Source organism: Muntiacus reevesi, chromosome 2 (assembly GCF_963930625.1).
Source record: "Muntiacus reevesi chromosome 2, mMunRee1.1, whole genome shotgun sequence".
Classification (NCBI taxonomy): Eukaryota; Metazoa; Chordata; class Mammalia; order Artiodactyla; family Cervidae; genus Muntiacus; species Muntiacus reevesi.
The window spans coordinates 84,660,276-84,680,541 of NC_089250.1; the positions used below are offsets into that span (position 1 = coordinate 84,660,276).

The window sequence follows — 20,266 nt, forward strand, 5'->3', positions numbered from 1 at the left end:
AGAGACTACCATCATTAAAAAACCTTGAGCCTGGGCTAGATTTTTTAGCAACTAGCAACAAATCTGACAATTAAAATTGTTAGGCTGTGGCCCATGTACATTTTCAAAGCAGTGCACAGTAATTCTGACCAAGGGCACTACCCATGCCTTCATTCACATTTCCGTGAAGTCAGTACCTTCCTGCTCCCATCCCTAAAAAGAACAAAGGGTTCTTTACCAGAATTAATTTAAGTGCCAAGAAAAATACATAGTCTTCTTTGACCTAATAAACAAGTTCCTTGGCATAAACATCACTACCACATAGACTAAACATACAAACTTAATCTACAAAGGATTTCTGAAATTATAAAAAAAAATCACATCTTTACGACTTACCAGACAGTAGCATATGCCCTTCAAAAACAGTGGCAGGTGGAACTCTAGGCTTACAGTTTTTCACAGCTTCAGCAATTTCTCTGAGTTAAAAGAGAAAACACAATATCCATTAACTCAGAACAAAATTCAATTAAGATAATTTCCAGCTATGACATTAAGTCTGTTTAACATAATTATATACCTAGTTCCAAATGTGCAGCAGCAATTGTGCTTTTTAGTTTTCTCAGTAATGCAGAAAATAAATCTATAATATTTCATATTTCTGAATCTGTCCTGTCTGCTGTGTATTGACTATACCAGTTTCTATGCTCACAGACGTGAACCTACAAACATGCACCTACAGATATGAGACAGTTTACACAAATGCAAACAGCAAATCTCCTCCACCCCTTTATCAAACCTGAAGATGTCCTTAATCCACACAGTAATTTAAAAGAAAAAAAGGCTTCACTGTTGGGAAGGAAGAGTAAAGAGGAGAGTAGATGCCTGGAGCAAAGGTAATTAAATCCTTTAGGTATTTTATTCTCAAGCACACATACACAGTAGAGAGGATTCAGAGTAAGACATCACTAAAACTACAAAATAACTACTCTTGGAAATTTGTTTTAGTTATTCATAGTCTTTGGAACCTTCTCGGCTTCAATGAAATATGTCTCTGATCAGCCTTGAAAAATCTGCCTGCTCTACTAAATTGATCAGGACCAGTATGAACCATTCACTACAGCCCCCCAAATGAATACATGAATGACAAAATAAAAGCAGCAAATATACATATACAGAGATAGATAAACAGACATACACACACACACACACACACACACACACACACACACACACACACACACACACACACAGGTATTTTTAAAGCAACTCTTTTATAAAGGAGGAAGGTGAACGTGAACGTCGCTCAGTCATGTCCGACTCTTTGTGACCCCAAGGACTATACAGTGTATGGAATTCTCCAGGCCAGAACACTGGAGTGGGTAGCCCGTTCCCTTCTCCGAGGGATCTTCCCAACCCAGGGTTTGAACCCAGATTTCTCGCCTTGCAGGCAGATTCTTTACCAGCTGAGCCACAAGGGAAGCCCTATAAAGGAGGAGATAACCTTAAAACCAAAAAGAGATCCTCAACTATTAATAGCTTTCAAATAGTACTTAAAAGATGTTTAAAAAATTATAGACTCTTAATAGAGTCTCCTGGAGAAGGAAATCACAACCCACTCCAGTACTCTTGCCTGGAAAATTCCATGGATGGAGGAGCCTGGTGGGCTCCATGGGGTTGTAAAGAGTCGGACTTGACTGAGCAACTTCACTTTCACTTTGAATAGAGTCTATCACAGAGGTCAACAAAAGCGGCACAACATTAGGCAATTCATACAGTCAACATTTTATAGGTATGAAACAGACGCAGAACAGTCAGGTGACTGGCTCAAAATATGATCATCAGTCACTTTAGGGAAAAAAATAAAAACAGAAACAGTCCTCAACTATGTTTCACTCCAATATTTTTTCAATTTCAATCCTCTTCACCAAGTCCTGTCTCACACTCCCTTCCTTAACCCTTAACAACAGGGGTTAAGTGGTGACTGTGCCAGGCGAGGTGAAGATGCTCTTCTTGACCTCAAGGTGCTTGCTGCTTACTGACTTTTCTGTCCATGAAAGAATCTAGTGGAGGCAGGTATTTCTCCACATATGAGCTGTCCTTCCTTGAGCATTGGAATTGAACATTGGAATATTAATCAGGGATTTAAAGGTACAATGTTAAAGTAGCTAGGATTTGCTTATAATCATCTAAGGGGGAAAAAGAAGTTAGAGAATAGATAGAATAAGAAGAGCAAAATGCTGAAAATTATGGAAATTATGTCTTAGTCACACGGGATTTCACTTTATTATTTTTGTACTTTATAAAAATTAAAGTATCCTAGTTTGCTAGGACTGCCATAATTAAATACCACAGGCTGAGGAGTTTAAACAGCAAGATCCATTTCTCAAAGTTTTGGAGGCTAGAAGTCTCAGGTCAAGCCATCAGCAGGACTGGTTTCCTCTCCTTGGCTTCTAAACAACTCTCTTCTCCCTGTGTTTTCACAGGGTCCCCTCCTGTGTGTGTCTGTGTCCTCATCAGTCACACACTGGATCAGGATCTATTCACACGACCTCATTTTACCTTAATTACCTGCTTAACCACCCTACCTCTAATTACTGTCATATTCAGAATTGGGGATTAGGGCTTCGATCTATGAATTTTGAGGGGGACACAACTCATCCCATTAACAAAAAAATTAAACACTTAGAAGTGATTATCACCTGATATGATCTGGTGTCGTACCACAGCATCCACCAACTATGTTGACCAAGCCATCAACAGCAAAATCCTGCATTTAGAAAATGAAAAAGTTTCAGAGAGTTCATATGAATTATAAGTTCACCACCATCAATTCACCATCAATCCACCATCAATTCTAAGTTCACCACCATCCACATTTCCTGAATAACTAAGTTCACATTTAAAAGAGAGCTAAACATATTTGACTCTAGATATCAAGCCTTCACAAGACTCAGACACAAGGTTAAAAGCAAAGAACAGTTCAGATGAAATGCAATGAGACATCTGCCTATCTGATCATAATAAAATTTTTTTTTACCCATACGCTGAGCAGAATGAATGTGAACTGAATAATGTACTTTCCAATAACATGTAAGTTATTAGTTTTTAAATTTAAATTCACATGTTGCAAAAATCAAAATTTCAGTTCCTCAGTCACAACAACCACATTTCAAGTACTCCAATGACCACAAGTGATAGAGGTTACATAATGCATAATGTGGGTCTGGAGTTTAACCACAGTTGGTCTGAAGGACAAGATAACCGAGAGAGGAACTCAAGGAACTGAGAAGTGACAGTACTGGAAACAGCTTCTACATAAGGTACTGAAATCATAAGAATTAAGTCAGAAATACTTTAGGAGACAACGTCAATAAGCCAGAAGCTAAAAATCCAAGGAAGGAGGAAAAGAGACCCAGGGTTTAGAAATAAGGAGGAGTTGTGGGCAGTACGGTTTTGTAAACCAGGACTTCAAAGATGGAAGGTGTATGAGAGAAGCAGAGCGGGGGAAATGACAATGGGAGCAAAGAGATGCCAACCCCACCGAGCAGCCTGTGGGTGGAGAAGACCACTGGGGAGCCCTCAGAGGACAGGCTTGTTAGCCTGGGTTGGGCCCCCTGGGAATCCACTTCTTTCCACTGTGGAGACGATGCTGACAGCAAGCCCCTTCCTCTGCCTCCATCATATTCATTCATCTTAAGCTCTTATTTCTTATATACACATTGGGTTTTCTTTAGAGGCAAAGTCTATGTCTAAATATTCTAAATCAAAAATTCCATTTCTCTATCTCTTAAAAACCAAGTGAAAGAGGATTCGTGACCTTTAAGTGCATGGCCATCATGTGAGGAGTTTCATCATAGTCACCGAAGGTATTGGGAAGACCTAAGAAAGCATATTTCAACCATTACTGGAAATTATTTTCACAAACAGGTATAGTATTTGTAAAGGCTTTAGGTTAAAAGGTTAGAAAACTTTTTATTTATAATTAAAGCAAGATTACTTTAAAAAATAAGAATTCTTAGTATTAAACATAATAAGTACAGAGACAACATATCGAACAGCAACAAAATCACAGAGGAAAATAAATATCCATTATTTCTTTTCCATTTCAAAGAAAAGTATCACTACTACATTGGACAGAATTTCCCCACCTCTAACCCTCCCCTTCCTATAAAGGAAATTAATTCTAGTCACCTAGCTGCCAGAGGGGAAGGTTTGAGGGAGTACCACACATCCTTTGAACTATCAAGCACCGGGCATGCAATTAAAAACAACCAAAATACAACCCATCCCCTTTCAAGTAAGTTTTCCCAAGTAAGACTTCAGCATCTAATTATCCAATTTCCTGTTTTATTTATTATCCACTTCTAGTTATCTTACTCCTATTGCTCAAAAACATACACCAGGAAATCTGGTTAACCCAAGATGGATTATCAATATTAAATGGACAGCTTAAAAACTGTCTACATTTACCTTAGGAATTTTTATATACCATAAATTTGATGTCCTAACTTAAAAGGAGGAAAAGTAACAGGCTCTTCATCTGCTCATCTGCTGACACAGAGGAACAAAGCAGGCTCTCACACAGGGCCTTTGCACTCATCGCTTTGGCCATGCCCACATGGCAGGCACTGTCACCAATTCCAAGATTCTGGTCAGTTAAGCAATGAGGCCTCATTCCCCCAAGCTCTGTCCACTTCTGACACTTTCAGGCTGAGCCAAACTGTTCCTTCATATCTAGAGGGAAACAGTTGTCCAGACCCAAGTAGTCTTCATTTAAAAAATTCCTATTATAAAAGCTGACTATATCCTAAGATCTGCAAAACAAACTCTTTTAATCCAGATCTGTTTCCCTATCTACTCAGGTCTTGTGTATCTGGATTCTCCTATGTGTGACTCCCCTGAAGCACATACCTGCATTGGGATAACAGAGAACATAAGCTGTTGTACATTTTCCAATTGTTTCAATAAAAGGTCTCATTTCAGCAGCACCCAGAGCACAATTTAATCCAATGCTGAAAAAACAAAAAGAGATTAGAAGCACCCTCTTTTAGGCTAAATATTTATACATATACAAAGTTATGATGAGGAAAACAGTATATTTTAAAACAAGCAGATAATAAATCTCTTGATTTGAAGTACATTTAACTCAGCTCCAGTCAAAGCCACCTCACTGATGTTCCTTGCAGCACTAAATATTTCTGCCCATGTCTGCAACATTAGATGATCTTACAGCTTAAGGATCCAGACTATACATAAAAAAATAAGTTCACAGCTTCATCACTGGTATACCACGAAACAAAAATGTCTGCAAATTACCACTGCTAATAAACACTGATTGAAAAGCAATATTGAAGAGAAAGAAAAAGGAAAATCGTGCAGGTAGATGGAATATTAATGGTATATGGAAGACACTTTAGGAGTCTAGGAGATCAAGACTTGGCCCTTGCTCCAACTGACTTGCAACATGACCTTGGACTTAGAATTTGTCATCTTATAAATTAAGTGGGTTGACTTCTAACCAAGGAGCTCTGTGTTTTGCAAATGAAACTTACTCAAAACAGATCAAAGCAGAGCTGCTAAACCCCTCCAAAGCCACTCTCAGTGGGAGCTGCCAAGGCCTTCAGGAATTCAAGAATTAACTATGAAGTGACTGGGACTATGTCATCTTTTATTTTCTCATGTTTTACTTTTTTCCCTTTATTATGATTTCTTAGTGCAATGTGATATACTAGATTAGAACCTGGAACAGAAAAAGAAGAGTGTGGAAAAACTTGAAACCTGAATAAAGTGTGGAGTTTAGATAACAGTAATATGTTTTTAGTTTTGCCGAAAGTATCACAGGTAATGCATGTTGTCACATTAGAAAAAACTAGATTAAAAAACAAAAAAAAAAAACCCAGCTGAAGAGCATACAGAACTCTCTACCCTGTGTGCCACTTTTCTGCAAATCTGAAATAATTCCACAATAAACAGTTTATTTAGCAAATTCACTACTCTCATTTGTGATAAAAACTCCTAGTTTACTAGGAAAAGAAGAACACTTCTCACATTGGTAAAGCACATCTATTTTTTTTTTTAAGCACATCTATTTAATGATGTAGAATTAAATGTTTTTCCCACATGATCTGGAACAAGGTAAGGATGACTTCTCTCGCCTCCTGCTAAATGTCATGCTAGGAGTCCTAGGAGGGCATTAAGAGAAGATGGAAAATAAAAGGTATGCAGATTGGACAGGAAGAAACAAATCTGTCTTTGTTCACAGGTAAGACTATCTATTACTATTCCAAAGAATCATCTAAAACGCTCTTTGAACCCAAACTGTAAAGTCCAAGGTTCATATACAAAAGTTAACTGCTTACCTATACACTAGCAATAAGCGACTGAAATTTGAAATACGAAACGTAACACTATTTACAATGGCACCAAAACAAATGAAATACTTGTGTATAACTTCAAAACTCGGATGAAAGAAATCAAGGCAGATCTAAATAAATGGAGATATATCCCAAGTTCGTGAACAAGAAGATTTATTATACTAAAGACATCAATTCTTCCCAATTTTATATACTCACACACATCAATTAAAATCCAGCAAGTTATTTGTGAATATCAATAAACTGATCCTAAAGTTTACATGAAGAAGTAAACGACCCAGAATTGCTAATACAATTCTTGAAGGAGAAGAACAAAGTTGAAGGACTGATACTACCTGACTTCAAGATGCACTGAAAAGCTAAAGGAATCTCCAGTATTGATGAGAGCACAGAGCAATGCAGCAGAATAGAGTCTAGGAACAGAATCAACTGACCTTTGACAAAGAAGCAAAGGCAATCTAATGGAGAAAGGATTATTTTTTCAAGAAACAGTGCTGGAACAACTGGATATTCACATTTGAAAAACTTAATCTAGACACAGATCTTACATCTTTCATAAAGTTAATGCAACATGGTTAACTGTAAATTGCAAAACTATTAAAGATATAAATATGAATATAAAGATTATATAAGAGACAAATCTACGTGACCATGGGTTTGGCAATGTGTTTTAGATACAGCACCAGAAGCAGGTTCCATGAAAGAAAAATAAATTGATACGGTGGACTTCACTAAAATTAAAAACTTCTGTCCAATGAAAGAGCAGACTTTTAGAGCATGAGAAGACAAGCCATAGATAGGCTGGGAACAAATACTTGTAAAACACATATATGGTATTCACTTTTTTTAAAAATTCTTAAAACTCAACAATAAGAAAACTACCCAACTCAAAAAAATAAACAAAAGATCTGAAGAGCAAACAGCTACCTCAAGGTGTTGTTGCCAAAATTAAGAGAGCATAAAGCACTTAGAACTGAGCCTGGCACACAGCAGACTTCCAATACATGTCTATAACTCTTATTTTCATGGCCAAGACTACAATAAAAGTTCACAGAGCACTCTGACAAGAACATTGACCTGGGCTGGTAAGCGAGGGAAGGATCCCTGGAGAGGACCCTAGGGACGGACTGAAAGGCTCACGTGTGGGGATGAGAGTGCAGGGCAGGCACAGCCTCCAGACAGAAGCAGCACACGCATGGACAAGGCTCAGGAGGAAACTGTGTATACTCTAGGAGCTTCCATCTCATCGCCATTTTGATCAGAAAAATAGAGAGATATCTTAAAATACAAGGTAAAAGCCACGCTAATTTTTAAAAATAGTTATGTATTTATTTGGCTGTGATGGGTCTTAGTTGTCGCACTCGGGATCTTCAAACTGGTTTAGTGTGAGAACTGGGAGTTGCAGCATGTGGAATCTAGTTCCCTGACCAGGATTTGAACCCAGGCCCCTTGCACTGGAAGTGCAGAGTCTTAGCCACTGGACCACCAGGAAAGTCCCAGCCATGTTAATTTTAAAGATAAAAATCTGAGTTTTAGAATTCCTACTTTATTCCAAATTAGGCTGCTTCACCTTATTCCAAACTAGGCTGTTTCTGGTTGCTCCACAAGCAGGGAGTGAAAAAAGCCTTGCAGTTTTTAAGTGCTGATAATAGATTTAAAGTGTTTCTACTGGGCCAAGGCAGTCTTAAACTATAAGAGGGACATTCACAGACCAAAAGGCAACTTCCTGGCTTGTCCAAGGAGTATAAGAACTCTCCCAGTAACTCAAATTGATTCATTTAGGCTGTGGTCTTCTGACGTCCTCAGAGCAGTCAGAATATAGCTCAAGGAAAGCCAATATTTCACACAAGTGATACCATGGGAATATGAAGAAGCCCTTCACTCCCCGGTCACAGACTGCAATCATCAGAAGAGATGAACCCCAAAAGGAATGGAAGCGGGAAAGAATGATCACTCACCAGAGTGGGTCTGCATGAGACACACTGATGACAAATGCCTCCCCAGTCTGGCCAGAGAGAGTCCGCCCACTTTTATCAACAATTGTCCCTGAAATCTGAATTGACAAAGTAAACTCAGTCAACCACATAGATTTAAGAATACAGTCTCAAAAACAAAATAAAATTAAAAAGCTTTAAAAAACAAAAAAGAAAGAGAACTGTAGCACTTCAACTTTAAGGCAACACCGTTTAACCATGGTTGGAAACAGATGAAAGCAAAGTGCCCAGGGGAGGGGCTGGAAAGCCACAGAAACAGAGAAAAGGGAAAGTCAGGGAGGCTTTAGGATTCACACCGCCAGTCCTATTGGAGAGGACTTTCCACAGATATTTAAGGTTATCCTGGTCTCTTGCTCTCCAACATCTGATTGGTCTAACAACCCTTGTGGGTTCTAATCTACTCTCAGCAAGCAGTGTGGGCCTGCCTAGTGCATCAGTGAAATGGCAGTCTGCTGTCTCTGGTGGTGGACACTTCATGGTCAGATTCAAGTCCGTCCCTTCTTGGGCCCTAGAGACAGTGCGCCTTTGACTCTGGGGGACCAATTCAGCCAGGCTTCCTTGGAACAGCCTGCCTTTCACCAATCACCTCTAGATTCATTGTCTTCACATTTCCACAGATAAGACTGCTATTGGTCTGAAGGTGGTGGTAGGAAGAAGGTAAACAGAGAAAGTTAAAATAGTTGGTTCCTAAAAGATGATCAATACTCTCCAAAGTTCTATGTCAGGAAAACTAAAACCCCACCCTCAAAATGATATTAAAAAAAAAAAACACACAAAATTCATCATGCAAATACTTTAGAACTTACAAAGACAGGCCGGGGAACATACTCCTCTTCAAAAAGTTTTTGGACTGCAAACAAAGCTGCCTGCCAGGAAGAAAAAGGACGTCTTTGTTACTGAGAGACTGTGTCAAATGTCACTGTCTAACAGGCTGATCAGAATGTTCCTTTTACCAAGGCCTCTTCAGATAAGACACATATCATGCTCCCTGGGGAGGAAAAGGAAGTCCTCCATGTAACATACAATACCCATACCCCTTTCTCCAGGTAACACTGTACATATTCAGTTCAGTTCAGTCGTTCAGCCGTGTCCGACTCTTTGCGACCCCATGAACCACAGCACACCAGGCCTCCCTGTCCATCACCAACTCCCGGAGTTCACTCAAACCCATGTCCATTGAGTCGGTGATGCCATCCAACCATCTCATCCTCTGTCATCCCCTTCTCCTCCTGCCCTCAATCTTTCCCAGCATCAGGGTCTTTTCCAATGAGTCAGGTCTTCGCATCAGGTGGCCAAAGTATTGGAGTTTCAGCTTCAGCATCAGTCCTACCAATGAACACCCAGGACTGATCTCCTTTAGGATAAACTGGTTGGATCTCCTTGCAGTCGAAGGGACTCTCCAGAGTCTTCTCCAACACCAAAGTTCAAAAGCATCAATTCTTCAGTGCTCAGCTTTCTTTATAGTCCAACTCTCACATCCATACATGACCAATGGACAAACCATAGCCTTGACTAGATGGACCTTTGTTGACAAAGTGATGTCTCTGCTTTTTAATATGCTGCCTACATTGGTCATAAATTTCCTTCCAAGGAGTAAGCATCTTTTAATTTCATGGCTGCAATCACTATCTGCAGTGATTTTGGAGCCCCAAAAAATAAAGTCAAGCCACTGTTTCCCCATGTATTTGCCACGAAGTGATGGGACCAGATGCCATGATCTTAGTTTTGTGACTACTGAACGTTAAGCCAACTTTTTCACTCTCCTCTTTCACTTTCATCAAGAGGTTCTTTAGTTCTTCACCTTCTGCCATAAGGGTGGTGTCATCTGCATATCTGAGGTTATTGATATTTCTCCCAGCAATCTTGATTCCAGCTTGTGCTTCCACTGTACGTATTACAACAAAACAAACGCTGACAGGAAGTCCACCCATGAACTAATATTTCCCCTGAGGAAGAGCTGAAGAGCTACTCTTTTTCTTCCTTCTCTCAATCAAAACTAAAAAGAGATAAATATGGAGCCTCTACTTCTACAGCCTCACATAAACAAGGTAGGTACATGAACCAACAGTGTTTGTCACTGCAAAAAAGAATATGAGTTAGAATGGGCTGTAAAGACACGAATGCTGTGTTAATCTGTACTGTCCATGTTTTCTTAAGTTCCAAGACCAGAAACTAATGTCCTCTAATGCCCAAAGCTCTTCCATATCAGAACCCACAGACAGATATACCGCATACCTAAAAACTATAGTAAGGTAGTATTTTTCACCTATTAGAGTGGAAAAGACCAAAAAGTTCAATAGAGAGGGTGTGGTGAAAGCAGCAGCATTCCAGTGGACTGCTCACTGACTGGAGGATAAATGAGTACAATCTTGGAGGGTACTTTGATGCTGGAGATCAAAAGTAACAGTGCCCAGACTCTCTAATGAAGCAATTTCACGTGTAGAAATTTATACTTAGAGACACTGTCAAAAACGTATGCATGAGGATAGACACTTTTTATTCCACACACTATGTACCTCTGTGCATATGTAAGGAACACAAGTACATCTGCACACTCACACGCATACTTGTCTCTGAATGGAATCTCCACAGGGCCGCCACACCAGTAATACCAGCTGTCCCCGGGGAAGACGGCTAGATAACCAGGGAATGGGGACAGGGAGGATATTTACTTTTTACTCCATACATTTATCTTGAATTTTAGAATCGTGCATATATATCTGACCTATGCATCCATGCACATACAGTAGCTATACATGAAAACATTCAATTTCATAATTAAAAAGTACTTTTTAAAAGAAAGATAGCCTTTCAAAGTTTCCTTCATTCTACTGGACTCAGTTAAAAATACTCGAGAATAAAACAGAATTGAGGAGTTTGATTTAACTTGAATAATGTTTATTATATTATATGACAATATATAAAATATGTTGTATTTCCTCACTTCATGAGGGGAAGCACTCTAGCCCACACCCCAGCTCAGCTCCCTTTTCCTCCTTTAACTCACCTTGGCATTGGCAGTATCAAAAATAGTTTCAATCAGTAAGATATCCACTCCACCATCCAGAAGCCCTTTGGCCTGCTCTTTGTATGCTTCAACAAGTTCATCAAATGCTGCAGAAAACAAACCACACCCAGGACATCAGTCATCAAAATCCTTTGAAGGCCCAGGACACACCAAATTTAGGCCTGGCTCCAGGTGAACTACCCAGTGCTGGTTTACAGGCATAATTTAAGGGCAGCACCACATTTTGTAAGAAACGAGGCAGTGATGGAAGTTAAACCAGCAAACTAAACACTGACACTCCTGAACACTCAGCACACAGGCTCACTTCCCATGTGAGCAGAGAACGAGCACTGGGTGGGGAGGGACGTCATTTCTTGAGCCCTGGCTCTCACTTTAAGATCTTTAAAACAGATCTTTCCAGGGATGGTTTTAATCAATCACTTCAGGGAAGAGTGTGAGGAATAATTAGAGAAACGTGTCACACTGTTCTGGATTCATGACTGGTCGAGTCACATTCTCTCACACCTTCTGGAGTAAAAGTCCGCGGTTCTATCGATTTTGCTCCTGTCCTCTGACACCAACTCTGTCAGAGAAGAAACCTGCCTGGTGTGCAATTTCAATCTCGGACACAAAAGGGTACAATTACTCCTAGGTAAAATTTTTGTTCAAAATGTCTTATCTATTTCCATCTCAGAGGTTATCCCACTCCCCATTCTATCTCTCACCCAGGAAAGGAAAGATGCACATATATTCAACAGAGTAGCCTACTTCATCTTACATAGTGCAAGAGAAAGGAAAGCTCTCCACTGCCACACTAAGACCAAAAGAAGCTCCTGCCACATGTCAGCTCAGAATGAGCAACTCCTAGTGGAAAAGTGTGGTATCTGGAACCAAAACCTACAAATCGCGCTTGCCTGAACTTGTCTTCGACACAGAATTCATTACCACACATGGTATCATTACTATTTAGCTCCGACCGTTTAATTCTTTTTGTTTTTTTTGCAGTCTAATGCTTAAACTGACCTAGATTTCTAGCCTCCTCATAAAATTTTAATGCATGTATGCTTATAGATGCTGGTGTATAATGTTAGTCTGTATATAACTGCTCCCTGACAAATAAAGTGGGGTCTAGAGGGCTATTCTATAAACTGACCAAGGCCTAGTATCTATATTTGCTCAACTTCTTAGTTTAAAGTTTCATTTTGATTGGTTTTGTTTCCACAGCTGATAAAGAAGCCCAAACGTAACAACATGGATCTTTGAAAGCAGACTCAAGATAAATAATACTAATCCAATGACTAATAACAGCTCACTTTTATTTAAATGTCTACCACATCCCAGAGACTGCTAAGCCCTTAAGTCACAACAACCCCAAAACAGAAGCTGGCACTGGCCCCATATTACAGATGTAAAGATTACTGAAACACTGAGGTACTTGCCCAAGGTCAATGACTGTATATGATACTCACTGATGTTCCTGTAATCTGGTTTTTCCACAGATGGGGACACAGAGAGTGTCTTGTTAGTTGGACCCAGAGCTCCTGCCACATACCTCTTAATTCCTTTGGGAAAAGAAAAACAAGTGTGAAATCCCTAAATAGCTTGCCCTTTATGTTGTGAGTCAGTAGGCCATTAGATTTTTCCTAGAACACAGGAATACAATTCTTTGTCCATCACTCTGAAAAAAAGCACAAAAGCCTCACTTTTTCCCTTAATTCAACAACAAAACTTGACCTCACCTGAACTACAAGAGGCTATTTAGTTTTTACTCCACTTAGTAGACAATTCATAGATTTTACTGCAAATAGATATTTGATTATGAGGGCCATCCTGGACCCCATTGGGGAAATTATGAAACATGAAGTGCACATGTGACCTCCAAGCCAATGCAAAAACTGAATTCTCATACCTGGCTTCAAAGAGTTTCAGATAGTAATCCTTTTCTATCACAACAGCTATGTGAAAGTGAAAGTCATTCAGTCATGTCCAACTCTCTGCAATCCCATGGACTGTAGCCTGCCAGGTTCTTCTGTCCATGGAATTCTCCAGGCAAGAATACTGAAGTGGGTTGCCATTTCCTTCTCCAGGGGATCTTCCCAACCCAGGGATCGATCCCAGGTCTCCTGCACTGTAGGCAGATTCTTTACCATCTGAGCTACCATGGAAGCATCACCACAGCTATACTTGGACAAATTCTTTCTCCCTACCCTTAAGAAACCATGAAGGTCATCAACATATATTCTGCAAAATTTCCTCACAGTAGCATTAATCTTGAAATGCTCGCCACTGCTGTATTGCAGGGCCTTTGCAGGGGAAAAATATTAAATCACGGTGGGTAATTACAAAGCCTGAAATTAAAGTACAAAGGAGATCAAATCTTACTTTAATAACTCTTTAAGCACTCCTGAATAATCTTTCCTCTAGGCTAGAGTCCTGGTGCTCCTAAGAGCCTGACATGTTGTGTTCATTTACATATCCTAACAGAAGCAGGGGCACACTGCTCATCACCTGTGGTGATTTTACCCAAATGGTTATGTTTTCCATTTACCAACCAATCGATAACCCAGCTTTTAACAGGTTACAATATTCTTTACCCACCCCCGCCCCCAAGCTGGACAATAATGTTGGTGTAAGAAAAATGTTCTTATCTTCCCCTGTTTGGCTGACTGAACATCCTCTGTTCTGTGACTCTACTGGGGCAAGAGTCTATGCCCTTCCACATTTAACATTATCTCTCAGAAACAGAGTTCCTATAAATTGCTGCAGTCTTCATTAGTATGCTGTGTCTAACTTCCTAACAATTTTGCTTTACATCTTTCCTGTTGGCAACAATTTCACATTTCCAAATCTTAAGGGGTTCCATATATTTCTTCTATTCCTTTCCCACCCGCAAAGCCTCCCCTCCAGCTGGTGCCCAAGTGTTCTTGTGGCAGCCAGCCAGGAGGTGAGCTATTTTGGGGAGCCATTTTTCAAACCCCAGCAAGCCTGACGCTACTGTCACCCTCTTCTGTGCTACACAACAGCGCCTTCAAAGACATGAGTGGTGTGAAGTGGAAAACATGCAAAAGAGAATCTCTCTTTATCCAGGTAAGGAAAACCTCAAGGATGAGGGTCGCTTGAAAGGGATAAGATCAAATATCTTAATGATCACCACTATGACCAAAGCATTTGGTTGTGCCTCAATAACCTGAAGATGTGCTTCTGAAGGTAGAGAAATCATCTTAGCTGTAAACGGATGGGGAAGCCATGGTCCTGGTAATAAAATCAAGATATAACATCGAGTAAACACAGAGCATGAGACAGACAGACCCATGGAGACAGGGTCCATTCAGAGAGATGCTGAATGCCTGATTATGAAACTGCAGTGAAGGAATCTACAAACAAGTACATGATGGCATCTGCAGCGTTGCTCTAGGCCAGCTGTCACGGAAGGAAAAACGGCAATAAGCACAGATTATTACAGCTAAGAATATCAAAGGAAGCAGCTTTGTTTTTTTTTAAAAAAGAAAAAAAAAAAAAAAGGAGAACAAGGTTCCTTACCTGTCTGGAGAGTTATCTCCTCGGCTGCTTTTCTGGCCACTCCCGCAGAGCACATGTTCATCCGGTAGGCCTAATACATCAATGGCAAGTGTTAGTTTGTCCTTCTTTACTTCCATAAAATAAGTAAGGAATTCATGACCTTCTAAAACTCAGTTTTACTCGGTAAGAAAATTCAGAGTGAATTAATTTGAGGTTTGAATAAAATATTAGCCAATAAGGCCTACCAGCTGCCCCAGCAATGAAGGCAACAGGAAAGGCAAGTCTTTGGGAACTGCTTTTACATTCCTCCCCAAAACCATGAGCTAGTTGGCAAAAAGGGCAATCTCTGGACATCTGGCACATCAGGATAAGCTGATGTCACGAAATAGGCTGAAAATTAAAACAATAACAAAAACACAGTAATGGGGAATCATGGGCTTCAGAGAGAGGACACCTGGGTTCCAGAACCAGCTCTCCCACCACCTGCCTAGGTGGTTTCCTCAGCAACTCCCGCAGGCCCTGGCTTCCCTCACCACACGATGGTTGGAGACACTGGGTCTGAACTCTTCGTAGATTATTAACCTCTAGAGAATCTGGAGAAGGGCCATGAACCCTCTCCTTATGACTAAAAGGCAGGCATACACAAACGTCCAAAGCAGTGTCCACAAGTTCTGCTGAAGTATAGTCAAGCCCATTCATTTACGTGCTATCTATTGCTGCTCTCGCACTATAACGCCAGAGTTGAGCAGTTGCAACAAGGACGGTATGTGCCAACAAAGCTTAAAATATTTACTGCCTGGCCTTTTACAGAAAAAGTTTGCCAATCCTGCCCCAAAATAACACAAAAGTAACTATGACGCAATTTGATTTTCCCTTGATAACCCCAAAGGCAAGTGATTTCACAAAGCCCCAACACTGAGGGAAATCAGTGTCAAGGCACTCAGGACTACATGGCTGAACAGAGACAGGTCTGGGAAAAATTCCACCCAGAAATAGGAATCTCAGCATCTACCACCTATTTTCATCAGATTTTACAAAATCTGAATATGGAAGCATGGTGCTGATTAAAAAGAAACCAAATCCTTTACCCCACAACCACTAAGATGCCTACTATGACGACAAAACAAAAACAAAATCAGGGCTTCCCTGGTGCTCAGTGGTAAAGAATCCGCCTGCCAATGCAGAAGACACAGGTTTGATCCTCTAACCAGGAAGATCCCACCTGCCTCAGAGCAACTAAGCCCATGTGCCACAACTATTAATTCTGTGCTCTAGAGTCCAGGAGCTGCAACTACTGAAGCCCGCACTTCTCTTGTGGTCTACAATAGAAGTCACCACAATGAGAAGCCTGAGCACCATAACTAGAGAGTAGCCCTCCCCCTCGCTGCAACTGGAGAGAAGCCTGCACAGCAGTGAAGACCCAGCACAGCCAAAAATAAATAAATAAAATTATTAAAAAAAAAAAACAAACCAGAAACAGGACAAGTGCTGGCCAAGATGGAAAACTGGAAACTGCTGTACACTGTTGGTGGATATATAAAATGATGCAGGTACTGCAGAAAACAGTGTGGTAGTTTTGCAAAAAATTAAACAGAATTACTGTGTAACTCAGCAACTCTACTTCTGGGTATACACTCAAAAGAAATGCAAGCACAGATGCAGAACAGATTGTACACCATGCTCAGAGTAACACTGTCCACAACAGCCAAAAGGTAGAACCAACCTAAGTATTCAACAGTGGATGAATGAATAAACAAAATATGGTATATCCATACAATGGAATACTTTTCAACTTTGAAAAAGGAAGGATATTCCAATGCATGCTACAGCATGAGTGAACCTTAAGGGACATTAAGTGAAATAAGCCAGTCACAAAAGGACAAATAGCGATCATCTGCTTACATAAGGCAACTAGGGGAACTAAATTCACAAAGACAGAAAGCAAAATGGTGGTTTCTAGGGGCTGGGGGGAAGGGAAAATTGGGAATTATTGTTTATGGGTACAGAGCTTATGTTACACAAGATGAAGAGTTCCATGGATAGATGGTGGTAACGGTGGCACAACAAACAATGTGAATGTAAGTAACGCCACTGAACTGCACACTTAAACATGGTTAAAATGGTAAATTTTATGTTACATGTATTTTGCCACGATTTTTTAAAAAAAGGAAACCAGATCTGTCACTCAATTTAAAAAGGCTTTACAAAACTGCACACACGGCCAATGATTATGCTTTTATTCAATTACTGCATAGTAAGCATCATTTTTATTTGATTATCACTAGTCCACAAAAGAAGCTACCTGGAAAATGACTGGGCAGTTATGTTTACAATCAGAAGAGATTCCAACCATTTCCTCTGTCTGACCACAAACAATAGATAACTAGACATTAGCTTGACCCTGCAGGTTTGGCAGGTTTTCTCACTAGCAACTACCAATACAGCAAATACTCATGACTATCTTAAATACAAGGAAAAATGAAATCCTTACCAAGTGTTCCAGGCCATAGTCAGCTTGGGCAATAGCAGTGCTGCTGAAAGTATTTGTTTCAATGATATCTGCCCCAGCTAGGAGGTAATCCTGCAACAAGAGGTCATGTCAATGCTATGAGTTACAGAATCGCTGCACCCTACCAGTAAACTTGCCTTTTCCTCACCATCTTCACCAAATACTTTTTGACTACTTACTAAGTGCAAGGCACTGCACTAGATACAGGATAGAGACACAAAAGGATATAAGATTTCATAGAAAGTCATGTGGTATAAATAAAACAGAACTTGAAGTCAGACAAAGTTCATATGTGGTGTGAACTGAGTCAAGTTCCTTAAACTCTGTGTTTCAGTTTCCTCATTTGAAAGTATTATTACAACCCTGCTTCATCAGTGGCCAGATGATAGTACAGATCGCACATCAAGCTTCTGGCACACGATGGCCCTCAACAAATATTCTGTCTACTCCTCTGCCATGTCCCAGCTTCAGCACAACTAGGATTCTGTTGAGAAGGGCCCTCTCACTTCAATCTCACTTCTGACCACAGCTGCTTCAGCCCACAGCTCCTGGCCCCTCTGAGCCAGATCAGAACCCTCACTAAACCCCGAGGACCTTGGTGTCCTCCTGTTCTCCCTGTTTGAAATCTTTCTTCCTTGTTTCACTCTGTCTCAATCTGATAAACACTCTGGAATCTCCTGATTTTCCAACACTGAGTAAACTCAACCCCACGTAAGCAGATAAGACACTGTTTGCAGAAAAATTTGGAAATAAAATCCAAGATTTACACACTTTTAAGTCACAAACAGCCTAAATACTCATCAATAGGGAAACGGCTAAATAAACTATAATATATCCATTTTATTACATGTTATGTGGCAGCTAAAAAACACCATGTGTGGGGAGTTCCCTGGTGGTCCAGTGGTTAAGACTCTGCTTTCACTGCAGGGGATATGGGTTTGATCCCTGGTCGGGGAACTAAGATCCTGCATGCAACAAGCAGCCAAAAAATAGGCAAAACCATAACAACACTGTGTATAAATATCTACTAATATGGAAACATCTCTAAAAATACTGTGCAGTAGAAAAACAAAATTAATATGACACCATTAAATTTAAAATATACACACAGACAAATAGTATTGAGTTTTCTAGTATACATATATATATACACTTATGTATAAAAGCATAACAAATGATTTGGAAAGACATACACCAACTAGTATAAGTGGTTATCTCTGGGGAAAAAATAGAAATTTGGAGTAGTGGTTAAAAGGCAATTTATTCTTAACTATGGGTTCTGTTTTATCAGAACAAATTAAAATTTAGCTTTTCAAAAAAGAGAAAGAAAAACTGAAAACAACCTTAATGCCTAAGAATAAGGTTAAATTAAGCAAATGGTGATAGAATAAATAAATAAACAGAATAAATTTGTACAAAGTTACTAAAACCATGTCTCAGAATATTTAATACTCATGGTATTAAAAAGTGCAAATTATAAAACAGTATGGAGTAATAATAATCCCAATCTAATTTTTAAAACCCAAATACAGAAAACTAGTCTGAAATATAAATTAAAATATATGAATGGCAAGTATGTCTTGGTAGTGAATTTACAGTCCATGGGGTCACAGAGCTGGATATGACTGAGTGAGCATAAACACACATACTGATATCACAGGTGGTTTTTATTTTATGTTTTTCTATTGAGCTAGACATTTTATTTTTGTAACAATGAACATATTATCTCTATAATTAGGCAGAGAGTGTTTCTAAATTCCCAGTTATTTTCTCCAATTCTGCGTAGGTCTAAAATTTTCCATAATATGAAGTTTATAAGGTGTTTCTTCTAGCTCTTCACCTCTTCTCTCCACTTTCTTTCCTGGAATAATATCCCACTCATGGGCTCGGGATATGACACCCCAAGATTCCAAGCCTCTTCTCACCAATTAAAACACGTGTGACGGCTGTATTAAAAATGGATGCCCAGCAAGGACCTCCTGTGTAGCACAGGGGCCTCTGCTCGATCTTGCGTGCAGCCAGCATGGGGGTGCAGTTTGAGGAAGAATGGATACACATACGTATGGCCGAGGCACTCTGCTCTGCACCCGAAACTATCACAACGTTATTAATCAGCTATGCTCCAACATAAAACTAAAAGTTTAAACAGAAAAACACAGATGGATGTGGGCAAGCTGCTTCATCACTCTGTTCAATTTTCTTCTGTAAAAGCTGCCAAGATTAAAGGAGGCCATTAATGACAACACAGCCGAGGCTACCTACAGGTGTTTTAAATGTCAGTTCCTGTAGGTCTCAGCCTAACAGCAGCAATGGGCTAGGAAATGCATGAGGCATTCATCTGGGCCCTAACCCCCAGTGCTGAGCTAGGACGGGGCCAATGCCACGGCCTGACTGGCCCTAGCGGCTCTTATCACAATCGCAAGACTCACCTCAGCAATTACTACCAGGAAACTTTTGAAAAAACAAAAAAGTCCTACTATCCACAGGTCCTGAAGGGTGCAGGCATGCTCAGGCCACACAGTGAGGTAGCTGGGGGTTGGAGGGAAATAACTGAGAGAGCCAGGGTTCTGCCTTCATTGGGATCAAGGTAGATGCTTAGAATATTGTGGGTTCACTCTTTACTGGAGAGCTTAAAACCTGTCGGAATTAGGGCTCAGGAAGCAAAAGGCAGGGTCACTCATTTAGGTTACCCAGGGCTTTCTCCAAGAGGAACTTCATGGTGGGGAAGCCTGGTTGCTAGTTGGTTAGTCAGCAGCAGCCGTTTCATACGGCTGTCGGGGTGTTTATAGACAAGGATGCGTTTGAAACGGATGCCTCCCCAACCAGAAGCTGAAAGTCAGGCACCTACATTACAATCAAAACAGCTTAGCGTCAGGGACTTGCA

At 40.1% G+C, this 20,266-nt stretch overlaps 1 protein-coding gene across 3 annotated transcripts in view; it reads right to left on the minus strand.

The window, feature by feature from the left end:
- The window catches only part of MTR (5-methyltetrahydrofolate-homocysteine methyltransferase), a 124,472-nt gene that overhangs the window by 84,023 nt on the left and 20,183 nt on the right, over positions 1–20,266 (minus strand). For all 3 annotated transcript variants that reach the window (XM_065922243.1, XM_065922242.1, XM_065922241.1), the window contains 10 exons: positions 17,365–17,454; positions 14,895–14,964; positions 12,824–12,916; positions 11,355–11,461; positions 9,154–9,213; positions 8,312–8,406; positions 4,891–4,991; positions 3,797–3,858; positions 2,679–2,746; positions 376–455 (listed from right to left, as the gene is read on the minus strand). In XM_065922243.1, the coding sequence (XP_065778315.1) occupies positions 376–455; positions 2,679–2,746; positions 3,797–3,858; positions 4,891–4,991; positions 8,312–8,406; positions 9,154–9,213; positions 11,355–11,461; positions 12,824–12,916; positions 14,895–14,955 (727 nt within the window). In that variant the 5' untranslated portion in view covers positions 14,956–14,964; positions 17,365–17,454. The remainder of the gene's footprint in view (positions 1–375; positions 456–2,678; positions 2,747–3,796; positions 3,859–4,890; positions 4,992–8,311; positions 8,407–9,153; positions 9,214–11,354; positions 11,462–12,823; positions 12,917–14,894; positions 14,965–17,364; positions 17,455–20,266) is intronic.